Source organism: Lepisosteus platostomus, chromosome 10, assembly GCF_059453375.1.
Source record: "Lepisosteus platostomus isolate fLepPlt1 chromosome 10, fLepPlt1.hap1, whole genome shotgun sequence".
Classification (NCBI taxonomy): domain Eukaryota; kingdom Metazoa; phylum Chordata; class Actinopteri; order Semionotiformes; family Lepisosteidae; genus Lepisosteus; species Lepisosteus platostomus.
Genome location: NC_142620.1, coordinates 25,943,936 through 25,956,396, shown reverse-complemented (window position 1 = coordinate 25,956,396; position 12,461 = coordinate 25,943,936). Strand labels below are relative to the sequence as shown.

Below are 12,461 nucleotides of genomic sequence, written 5' to 3'. Positions count from 1 at the left end.
TCTTTCAGACAAGACCTTAAAATTAAGGGCCTGTCTACTTGGTCATTAAAGATTGCAATGTTTGTTAAGAATAGGAGTGTTACCCCAGAGTCTTTGGAAAATTCAAATCATATCTGATGTGTACTGGGACTGCAGATGGGTAATGAGTGATGCTCAAAAGTAAGGGGTGATTTAACAACGCTTTAATTAAGCATTGATATGCACTTCTAATATCTAATCTGGAATAATTCACAGTTTGTTCTTGCAGTGTCATGCAAAGCAATGCCTTGCTATGCAGCCCCTATTAGAGCTAATTTGCCATAACTATCTTTGTCCTGACTATTATTTTAATAACTTCACTGGAAGTGCATTTGCCTGACTGTGATGCACATTTGGGTCACATACTGTAGAAGCAACTAGAGAATACGCAGTGCAGGCTGTCATTGTGCATCCTGCTACTATCTGTGCTTAAGGGAAAAAAGCAATGGAAAGTGGTGTGCAAGCTCACAGACAATGAGAGTGTAGCATGACATGAATGCTTACTGTACAGCCAGAGCCATATGTAATCGCTCATAAAAAAGAAGTCTCGGGCTAACCAGGATGAGCCACAGTCTAGCCCCTCCTGTCAGACACAGCTTGTCACCTCAGTCTCCCACCACTACTAAACTGAGGAGTGAAGGCAGATGGTGGTTAATCAACACAAGCTTAATGGATTGGTACAGAGCCAGATTTGATATTTTTTTCCCATACATATAATTTAAAAATAAACTCCTTTATGTATAAAATGGAATTTTAATGACTTCCCATTGTAAAAATATAAGTAAAGCCATTACCAGTACCACAATAAAGCTTTCATATGTTGCCACTTGTAAGAAACAGCACTCTTGAGAACACATCCCCATTGGACCCAGACTTAAGATGCCTCTATTAGTGCCGATTCCTATTGCTCCTTTCTCTGGACTGTATCCTCCATGCTAATTGAGGCACTGTTATACTTACACACATAGGTCTACTGGAAAATGGCTTTACAGGACAAAGAAGAATACAAAAATAAAAATTACTTGGAAGTCATTTAAGATATCTTCCACATTAAGAGTGAACAAGAAATTGAAGGTGCTGTCTTCATTGAAAAAATGATAAAGCTTCACAATTCAAGGATTCTGAATGTACTTCGAATAGCATTTGCCCTAAAAATTGTCTAAAAATTGAAAAACAAAACTTCCTGAAAGAGAAAACACCACTCCATTCAGCACAAATCTGCTCATATTAGATTATCCCTAGATACATTTTCAATTCGCTGAGGCATCTCCGTGAGGTACTTCCAGTTGTAACACACTGACAAGAGAAACCGCATATAAAGACAACTTTCTTTTCCACTGTCCTCAAAGATAGACCACTTAACCATCAAACTGATGGTAAACCTGAAGATTCCTGTAATACAATTCTGACATGAAAGTGCGCACAGTTGCTGCTCAAGAGTCAGTTTGAAAATGAATGGTTCACTGACAAAACAATACTTCAGCTGTACTGTTCAGAATCAATGCACTACAAACTCTGCTGTAAGAAAATTACCATAAGAATAGCAACCATGAATACATCCAATTACTTCTTTATCATTCTGCATAAATTATTGCAGACATAAGTAATGACAACCTATACCCTAAAGAACCTATCTTTACCTGTTCCAAGGATAAATAAGCAATCAGAACAGTCGAAAAAACTAAGGTAAAAAATAGTAGTAGCAGATAGGTGAAAATACAGGGCGTGCGCATAGTAGTGAAGTGGTTAGCATTGCTGCCTCCTAGTGGAAGGGTCCTGGGGTTTCGTGTAGCCTCACTGTCTGACATCATCAAGTTAAGGTGCTCTCCTTGTGCTCTACACGTTTTTTTTCCCCACTTCCAAAATACACGCTTACATGCCATTTCATTGAAATGCATCTGACTTTATTAAACTAAAACACGTGCATGTTTCAATACATGATTAAATTGTGTATTGTATCGCAAAAAAACCAACAAATCCCCAAAGGGACAATTTAGCTGTTTTAGGCTTTTTGCTTTTGTGAGTGTGTAGTTCTTTGATTCTGACCTTCGGCAGAGTCCTAGGATTTTATATTGAAGTTTATTTTTATCTTCAATTAATTTCCCTGGGATATTAACTTTTAAATTAGTATGAATTTAAGAAAAATGTCATTAGATCCATCCTTGACTGATCATGTAGATTGTGTTATTTTGGTAGCTATTTTAAGAATGTAATGCTGGGTGATATACAGCAAACTAGAAGAAACTACTATAAAAATGCAATGCTAGGTAATATACTAAAAACTATAATAAATGTCTATGAAGCACAGCAAATTTGTCCTTGAGGTTTAATTTTTTTACTTATTTCTTTAATTACTGGAGAAATTAAAAAACCTGTTCTTGTTCTCTGAAGAAGTGGGCAACAGAAGCAAAGAAGATCCTCCAGAGACTCTAGACAGAGAGATGTTTGGAGAGCAGTGTCACTGAAGACACCGATGAGAGACAATAAGAATGCTAGAAGCACCTGAACAACAGCTCCCAAAATCACACAAGCCAGAATCTGCAACCAAAACACTGACAGCTGACTGATTATCTTTAGATAATGTGATACTATTCGCACTTAAATAACCTGAAACAACAATTCTTACCTGCACGTGAGGGGAAGTTAACAGTGCATTCAATTCCAGTCCATCCTTTTGCTGGCTTGATCGGAGTATTGCCTGAACCTAAGGAGAAATATTTTTACAGGTCACTTTCCAGGTGAAATGGTCTGCCATATACTGCCCATTACATATTTTAACATTACTCACTACCTAAAAAGTTTGTTAAAGTGCACTTAATTGACTTATTTTAAAACAAAATTACACTCATTCATTCTAGAAAGTGGTAATTCACCTTCCTAGTGAATTAAGTTGCTTAAGACACAGGGTGCAACACATACATTTTCACCTACACATACTTTATAGAGCTGCACAATGGAGGGTCTCGGCACTAAGATCCACAACAACATTTGGAAAGAAGAAGTGTGTATAATTCGACAGATTAATTTGGTACTTGATTTGTGCATGCATGACCAGAGGGAGACTACAGGGACCTGAAAGGAGTAAAGTTAGAGCAAACTGAGAGGCAGAAGACATTTGTCAGTACATAACCAAACATTACTTCCTTTACATATGGCTTTCTTGGAAATGCACACACTGAAGACAGAAAGACAATATAGCTCTTGTCAGTATTACTTATTAGAATGAATAAACCTTTTTCCATGCCATGAAAAATACCAACACATTGTAGTCAAACAAAGGCCACAAACCTCTTCTAGAGCAATTTAGTCACTATTATACTGAAACTGTATGGTCTCTCCTTCACGTGGGAGAGACCAGCAATCTGAATCTTTATCATACTGTCCTTTCTTGAAAGCAGAATTTTAATCTTGAGAGAAAACGTATTCCCTTTTTAATGGATAAAAACCTAAGTAATGAACACGACCTTTGAAAAGCTTGTCACTCTTATGTTGTGGGATTTGACTTGGCCTACTGTTGAATCAATTTTCATGTTTTTATGAAGAAAAATTACTTCAACCCCCGATTTGTTCACAAAGAGGGGTAATGTCAATTTGACACTGTATGGCTTTTTCCACAAAAAAATAGTTTTACTAATTTTATTAGTAAAATAAAAGTAATTGCAAAAGTGAAATCTGCAAATGTAATAAGAGAACACATCAGTGCTGTAAAGATAAAAATCTTCCTTCTTATCCTTATTTAAATATAGCTTAGAATTTCACAATTGGAGCAAAAAAGTAGTTCTACAAGCTACAAGATGGTTTGGACAATATGGACACCCCACATTTTCCACATCACTTGATGTCTATATTATTCTAAGGTAACATGGCTTTAGAGTCAGTACAGAGGTGTTTAAGGTGAACAGAAGTGACCAGCCTGCACAAATCCCTTGACAAACCAGGTCAGATAGGCTCAGGGAGTGATGATCTCTGCATGACAAAACAGACTCTGATAATTATAGGGCTCTTGAAACTAAGCATATAAAGATGGTTTTGCATATAGATTTGCATTCATGACATACAGTACCCTCTCAATTCAGCCTACTCATCTCTCACGGGAATTCCAGTTCACAAAGATCATTCCTGAGCAGCAGGGTCCCACACATTCAATGAAGTAGCAGCCCGGGAGTCTCAGAAATGCTGCCATATTCATTCCCAGTTTTATTCAGCAACTCCTTTCTTCTGGAAGCCTTCTTCCAGCACTGAACGGACTCAACTGATATTTCGGACCCAATCCAGCCAGTCACCAGCCAAATTAGTTGGTTCTACAAATTTATAAATTTCTTAAAAGAGATCGGATCACATTACTGGACATATCCAATTGCTTGCATTAGGAATTTGTCTTTTCGCATACCCCAGCTTGCTCTCCATGAGACACACAGACGGAGAGAGAGAAGCCTGGGGTCAGAGCGCAGGGTCAGCCATTTATACGGCGCCCCTGGAGCAGCTGGGCTTAAGGGCCTTGCTCAGGGGCCCAATGGAGTAGGATTCCTCTGCCAGCCGCAAGATTTGAACCGGCAACCTTACAACCACAGGCGCAGATCTTTAGCCACAGTGCCACTGCTCCAGCTTAAATTGACTTTGCTTTTTACATTCACCAAGGGTGGGGCAAATTTAACTGATTAAAAAGCTCTATCTTTAATAATCCGAGCCCGAAAGTATTACAATATGTATCTTTATAGCAGGTGGTGTACAGCTTTTTAGTATAGATTACACTTTTCTAAAATGTATTTAAAAAATAAAACGATTACAATCTATTCTTTCCACGTTTGATCCCAAGAAAAATAAATCTAAATGGGGAGAAAGCTATGCTGAAAGTTTAAGATACTTAGAAGATAAAAATATCAATTTATGTTGCATTTGTCTGATTGTGAATAAAAAACACATATTTAAACACGCGATTGCGATTTAAATCAAAACGTGATTTAAATCAATTTAAATGTTTATATTGTAACACATAGGTGACTATTCATTGTTATTAAAATGACTTAAATTCGATCATGTTGTGATATTTAGAAATATAAAAGTCAATTAATTGTCCATAATGTTGTTATTCTATTTTTTCAAAGAAATGTCGCAGTACACGAATATAATCATATCGTTATTAATTTCTTTATATACGCGATTCCATATTATATTAGCAGAAAAGCTTAAAACTACCACTTTTTTACACGCTATTTCACGTTAGTTAAATACTTCAATGCTTAAAATGTTTAGGGAGAAATGGAATACCGGTGTGTATTTTTTCTTTAAAGTACCGATTCCTGGAATCTGACTGGCTGACACCCTTCTGAAGTGGTTCCATAATATCTGGTATACGGAAAAGAAAGCGTTAAAAAAGCTTGGATTCTCATGTATCTGATACAAGTATCTTTTAATACAGTCTTTGCTGTGCTCTCGAGGATCCTTTTGATATTTTGAGCTCTGGTTGAATGATAAGTGTCACAGTTTAAATAATTTTTGTAGTTAGAAATTATGAAACGCTCTGTTAAAAGCAAGGGAGTTTTTATGTCCGTTGCAGTAAAAGAAAATGCCTGACAAAGTAGGGCTTGGACAGATTCCAAGTGCTTGTACAAATGTGCTAAAGAAATTATACTTTTAGTTTACGGCTTGTCCAAAGTCATTCATTATTAATTCTATTAGTAATATCTTCGGTAAAGGCTTTGATGCATAAATATTTCTGATAAAGGTAGGTTGTGTACTTTTGTCCAACTGAGCAATCTTGCTTTCATAAAATATACCAACTTTCTAATGACAAATTATTAACATGCTGTAATTTTAAATTTAAAAGCTCAAATGCAGTACATGAGAGGTTAAGCTTTATTGGCTCCTCCTGGCGGTTTTACAAGGTGATGCCGGATACTTTCCAGCATGACGTCAAATGACGCGATTTACCCCGTGATACTGCGTGATACTGTGACACACCCACCGGGGTATACCGCGAAATACCCCACCCATTTTGAATGGCTGCATCTGTACATACCATTTCTCTCAAGAACAGATAGAACAAATTTAAAAACATGGTAAAATGTGAAACAAATTAACTGAAAAACAGTAAGATTATAAAATTTCTAGAGGAAGTAATTAAACCAAATCAAAAGAGCACTGCTTGCCATACATCTTGGGCATGACACAAAACTATTTGTAAAACTAAAAACAAATCAATTAACTCATTCAATTAAAGAGGAGCCACAAAGCTATTTTTACATTTTGGGGTTATAATGAATCAGTAAGGATGAGTGCATTTTAAACAATGAAACTTCCAAGTACACGGTAATGTGTACAACCTCCAATTTACATCACAAAAGAGAGTAAGTTTAAGTGTCATATATAATCCTACTCCGTTAAGCACCTGAGCAAAGCCCTTAACCCCAACTGCTCCAGAGGCACTGTATAAATGGCTGACCCTGCAATCTGACCCCAAGCTTCTCTCCCTGTCTGTGTGTCTCATGAAGAGGAAAATAGGGTATGCAAAAAGACAATTTCCTAATAAAAGAAATAAAGTGATCTTAAAAAAAAAACCTGAAAAAACAGTGGTTTGCCCTTAGTTTTGCCTACTAGGATACAACCTAGTTTGTACATTTGTTTGGAAGGTATGCAGGTAATGGACAGTGGGATGGTGAGGTAACAGATAACATTATCATTTTGTATTGGTAGACACTGGCAAATAAAGTAGTACTCAATATGTGATACGTGAGGGCTGAATGTTAAGTAATATAAACCAGTAACATTGTAATTGCATATATAAAATGTTTCAATTTAAAATGTATACTAAAAAGACCCCAGTTACCATTATTTTAATTAATAGTGCAATTTTGACTCTCAAAGCAGTTTTCTATTTAGAATCCAAACCTGAACACTCACTTGAGAATTGGAAATATTTGTCCTTTGCAGTTTTCCTGAGATTAAAAAGGTTAACATTTTTTGCTGTTCTTCTCACCAACTTTCTTCGAGCATGATGGCTTCAAGGTTATTGAATAAGGAAAACTTGTAAATTTAGTGATCTTGGGAGCTACAGTTGGCATTCACCACCTGTGACTTTAATTGCACTGAACAGCCAAAGCTATGTGCATGGACTATTTCCAAACAAGTTACAGGATTTTCTTTTTCTGTCCTCAGTGAAATAATCCTGGCTTTCCTCCACCCTGACACCTGCAGGGAGATTTTCTTATTTAACAGATTTACTAAGAATGATCCTTTAAGACAGTTGAACTTAGTACAGATGAAGGCTCAAAGTAAAGCAATTATTAACCATTTAGAAATGTAAAAGATTCCCAAAGAGATTATTTCTGAAGGACATGTTTGCTTCACCTCACCCTGTTGTTTTGTGAAAAAGGTAATATACACTAGGATCCGAACTGCAAAATCTAAAACATTTAAACTGTCTAAAAGGGACTTTATAATAAGCTTCCTGAACTATGTGTGAGATACTTTATTTTAAAGTTTCTTGCTTTGTAGTACATTGGGGTGCTAGGTCATTAGAGATAGAGCTATTGTTTATATGAGAGCATGAAAAAAATAATAAAGAAGAGGACAAACAATGGGATTTCATGGGTTTACCTCTGGACATCTTGGACTATGATGGGAAGAAGTACACCCTTGTGATCAAGCTACATATGCATCCCTCTGTTCTAATTACTGATGAAATCTCTAAACAAGTACTTCATCTTGAACCAAAACAATGAGGACACAGAACATGGACGACTGAGCAAGTGCTGCCATTTTAAATTTGCTTACTTCTCTCACTTTGTTGTTACTTCCTCCCGCTTCCCTTCTATACTAATTAAGATAAAATTCTCTTTGTTAGCTTACTGTAGCAAATAAATAGGAGGCTTAATTGAAGGACAGCAAAACAGAAGTAAAAACATATCAGTGTGAACAGAAATTAAAGGAATGAAGGAGCTGAAAGTGAAAACAATAAAAGGAAAATAATTCCAGTTACAGTACACAGATGAATTCATTTGAGGGCTGACCAGATGCAATTACACAAACTATACTAATGAAGAAAAGCAATTACAATAACATGTCTGGCTGTGAAAATATAAAGAAGGTGTTGAACTCTAGTCAGACCCTGTTGTTAATAGTCTACAAAACTGCTGTGTAATAGGAGCTTTATTCATTTCAGTGGCATAATCTGACAGCTTCTCAATGAAATACTTTTTTGTGCTGAAGATGGTAACATTAAAATGCCATTCACATTTTTGTTCTTTTTAAACACACCACTAATGCTCATAAAAACAAAAATGCATCTTGTGCATGCATTTCTGTTAGTAATTTAATCAATAGGCAACATTTCTCACCATCTACCCTGTTAAGCAGCTTTGGGATAATTGATGATTGATGACCCTTGATGTTTTTTGGAATCTGTGATTCAGTTTTTTGCCGATTCAAGATTCTCTAATGCAGAGATTTTTAAACATTTGAGGCCTTTGAAAATTCTATATATATTAGTATTTAAAGACCAGTAAATAAATTAGGTCTTTTTATAACACACATTGGTCACAGCATAAACTAAAAGAGTGATGCAACCGTCACTGACAAAACTGCAAACTCATAGGTTCCTAGCAAGTCATAAGGGAAGCTGCTGGATCTTAAATTAAATAACACATTCAGCCAACTATGTCACTAAAGACCCAATCCAGACTCGCAGTGACAATATCTATACTAATTGTTTTGTATTTTTCAGAGAATTATTCACAACAAGTTGGTCACAGAGTTTTTTATAGAAAGATGCACATCAGATGTTATGTACAGAGATAGCAGACCATTTGGGACACGGTAGAGAAAAGCAAAGACTCATTGTGGATTCAGTGCAAATTGGTTGCCTTCTTTCCGTAAGTCTTTTGAGTTCCAGACAAGTCAAGATCTAGACTGTGGTTCAGCCCTTAGATATTTCATCTGGGGTGTCACAGATGGTACAAAAACTTGTCTTACATCTGGAGTCTGACATCCTATCCTGGACCTGTCACGAAGAGCTTAATCTGTTCTCTGAATAAGACCCTATGTGGTGTGTACACACTACCATTTTAAAATCATATATAAAGAAACCTTAAGGCAGGTCTGCACAGAACAAGTTTAGTTTGCTTCTGGAACCAGAGATCAAATTATATTAGAAACAATGCTTTAATGCTTAAATTACTAACTTGAAGCATCTTAATATAAGCTGCTGTTGCATGGGATGCAATTTCAATTTTACAACAGGAATACATTTATTCAAACGGACACTATGTCTGTTGCTGAAGTAGGGGTCAGTTGTCAGATTATAATTTTCTCTTTATTTACTAGAGATTGGAGATAACCACGGCAGCATCTTGAGAATGAAGTCTATTCTATTTAGATCAGAAAACAATATTGATTTAATAAATGAGTCATTACATTACCAATGAATGTTACAGTGTGAAATCTCCACATACTTAACCACACATTTAATGTATTTAAATACTGAAAGTATAATAGCATTATGTTACTACAGTTATGTAAAATAATGTATATAAACATACCACACAGAATATGTAAATTACAACTAAAAGTTGTAACTAAGATTGATGACTGGGCAAGTGACAATCTGAAGGGCAGAGGAAGGCCTGTTTAAAGGACACTGGCTACAGTGATTATGTTTATCTGGCATGTTGTCATCGTGTTGTTACAATGAACAGTTTAAACTGACAGGTATAACATAAGGACAGGACCACATAAGGACAGGAAAGGAAATAAAAACAATTAATTTACAATTAGCCCACATTCCAATAATGTAGACTACCTATTTACTGGAGAGTTTACTGCACAGCAGCCCCAAATACAGCATGACTAAAATCTTCCATGTACATATTCCACTTAGGAAGGGGGGATAATTAAATTTACTAAGTCAATTAATTCTTAAGTCTGCCATATTTCCAAAAGACTAATAACTGGTAGACAAAATATCTCCATTAGACACATTGGACATTTCAATGCAATAGTTTTAAAAAGAAAAAAAACAGTTTCCAGGCTTGACAGCCTGTGAAGAACGTACTTCACAAAAGTCACTTGATTACACCCAATTTTCAGTTTTCATGGTATTTTTCATGGTTGCTATTCTGACCTGTGCCCAGCCTAAGATGCTGGTTGATATCTGATTTCTGGGTTCATTCCAAAATATTTCCTGACCAAAGGGGTCATAGGACTGATGTACTTCCCTACCCCACAGAGGTCCTTGACGGAACTGAGCTGCACCTCAGAGCTCCATCACTAAACAGCCATTGTGATACAGCATAATGAAAAGGAAATTCTGGGAATACCAGTGCACCAAAGGAGACTATGCATCACTGCACAGCAACTGTGCCGTGGCTTCTGGATTTAGCCTTCCTACACAACTGATAAAAACTGAAACATTTTCAATCCATGTATCTTTTAACTGCTTCATCAAATTCAGGTTCACAGAGGAGCAGGACCTTTCCCAGAAAGCAACAGGCAGAAGACAGGACATACCCTGGATGGGAAGCCAGTCTATCGGAGGATTCACAGGCCTAGATGCACACATTCAAATTAGGGACAATTTTCACAGAAGCCAATTAATCTACTAGCATGTCTTTGTACTGTGGAGGGAAAAGGTAGCATCTGGAGGAACATACAAGCAACATGCATATAGGACTCCAGGTCCAAAAATGAACCCAGGGCCCAAGAGTTGCGAGGCAGCAGTGTTAACTACAGCGCCACCATGCCTCTCTGAAAAATTTTCATATTCATGTTTTTAGAGAGAACAGACTTTAAAGCTAGAGGACTGAAAATAAAAGAAATAAGGTGCTAAATAAAAGTCGAGAGCAGCCACAAACCTCCTGAGATAAGTCCTGTGCGTTAGACGTCAGCGGGAAGGGTGGACTGGGCTTGTTCATGTGCAATGCTACTGCATTGTGGATTTGGAAGGCATTCTGGAAATCAGTCTTCTGGATCAACTGCAGCACCACTGAGATGTCCTCCTGGCTCTGCGAGTCAGACAGACTGTACTGGATGTGCTTGAGAGATGCGAGGAGATCTTCCAGGTCTGCAAAACAAATGCAGACTGTAAGCATATCAGCATCTGTCAAAACCCTTTCCAGGGTCTTCATCTGCATGCTCATTGTTACATATATAAAGATTTGAAGATGTTTGCATTTCCAATGACCCTGAAAACAGACCACATCTAAAAATGTCAAAGTTAATGCTATGGTACATCCAAAATTTTCCAAAATACACATTTTGATTTTATTACTGTGATTGAAATATGGGGTAGGTGTAGATATAACTGAAGCACCAGCAGTGAAACTGATTTACTTGCTAGATCTGGTGAAATACAAAAAGAGTGTGTGCATTTCCTAAGAGCACATCTGCAACTGTAACATAAGAAGGTTTACCAACAAGAAGATATTCTGACCATCTAACACATTTGGGTTTACAGTAGTTAATTATAGTGAGGGTCTCATCCTATCATTTTTAAAAGACAATGGCTCAAACTTTCAACCCACCTTCAAACCTGTAATTAACTGGCACAGAGCCCAATCATTCTGTAACGGCTGTCAATGATAAAAAGATTAAATGTTTTGTAGTCTTGAGATTAACTTTATGCTTTATACATGATTAAATTTACAAGGTGGGCACTTCAGAAGACAGAACAATCTACCATATTAGGCTCAAAGAAATACGTCTATTTATACAGTCTATAAATGTTTTAATGTCTTAATTTGGCCAATCTAGTAGAACTTGAATGCATGAACGGTTTAAAATGGACCATTGTGCATAACTTACCCGAAGTTGTTCACTATATAGACATGTTGGCCACAGTGTCTAAGTGTGTATAGGGGTCTTGTCCAGGAATCTCTAATTCTTTTAATACTTGTGCAATGCAGCAATTCAATGCTAATCACACTTGCAGACGAGAGTTCAGTTTCAGTTAAATTAGTTCATCTGCTAAGAGTATGTTGCATATAGAATAACATTCAGTCAGAAAAGACAGGAAAAACTAAAAGATCGTGGTTCATAAAAGGCTACACCTTTGCACACAAATTACAACAAAATACTTACCATCTCGCTAATCTCTCCACCATAATGACATTACAAAGCCTTCAATGTACAAATATACCCCAGGACAGAGGAAGTGGATGTAGGTTAAACAATACTATAGAATCATGACCTTACCAGCTTCAGCAACAAAAGGAACAGCTGGAGAGTGCTTGTGTTTTTTGAATGAAAGCAAATGCACCTCCAAAGACTTCACAGCTTCCTCAGAATGAAAGTGAAAAGCAAAATGCAGACTGTTAAAAGCTTCTCAGACTCAATGTACTTTTGAAACACATTTGCAGAGAGATATAGCAAGGGAGCTGCAAGGAACTGCTGGATGACATGGGAGGTTCTGAGGGGGAGGCAGCAACAAGACTGAGTCACTGAGTGACTCT

The 12,461-nt window shown here is 36.8% G+C and overlaps 1 protein-coding gene across 4 annotated transcripts in view; it reads right to left on the bottom strand.

Annotated features, from left to right (window-relative positions):
* The window catches only part of pals1a (protein associated with LIN7 1, MAGUK p55 family member a), an 82,210-nt gene that overhangs the window by 32,005 nt on the left and 37,744 nt on the right, over window positions 1-12,461 (bottom strand). For all 4 annotated transcript variants that reach the window (XM_088648895.1, XM_088648897.1, XM_088648896.1 and 1 more), the window contains 2 exons: window positions 10,866-11,074; window positions 2,645-2,722 (listed from right to left, as the gene is read on the bottom strand). In XM_088648895.1, coding sequence (XP_088505021.1) covers window positions 2,645-2,722; window positions 10,866-11,074 — 287 coding nt within the window. The remainder of the gene's footprint in view (window positions 1-2,644; window positions 2,723-10,865; window positions 11,075-12,461) is intronic.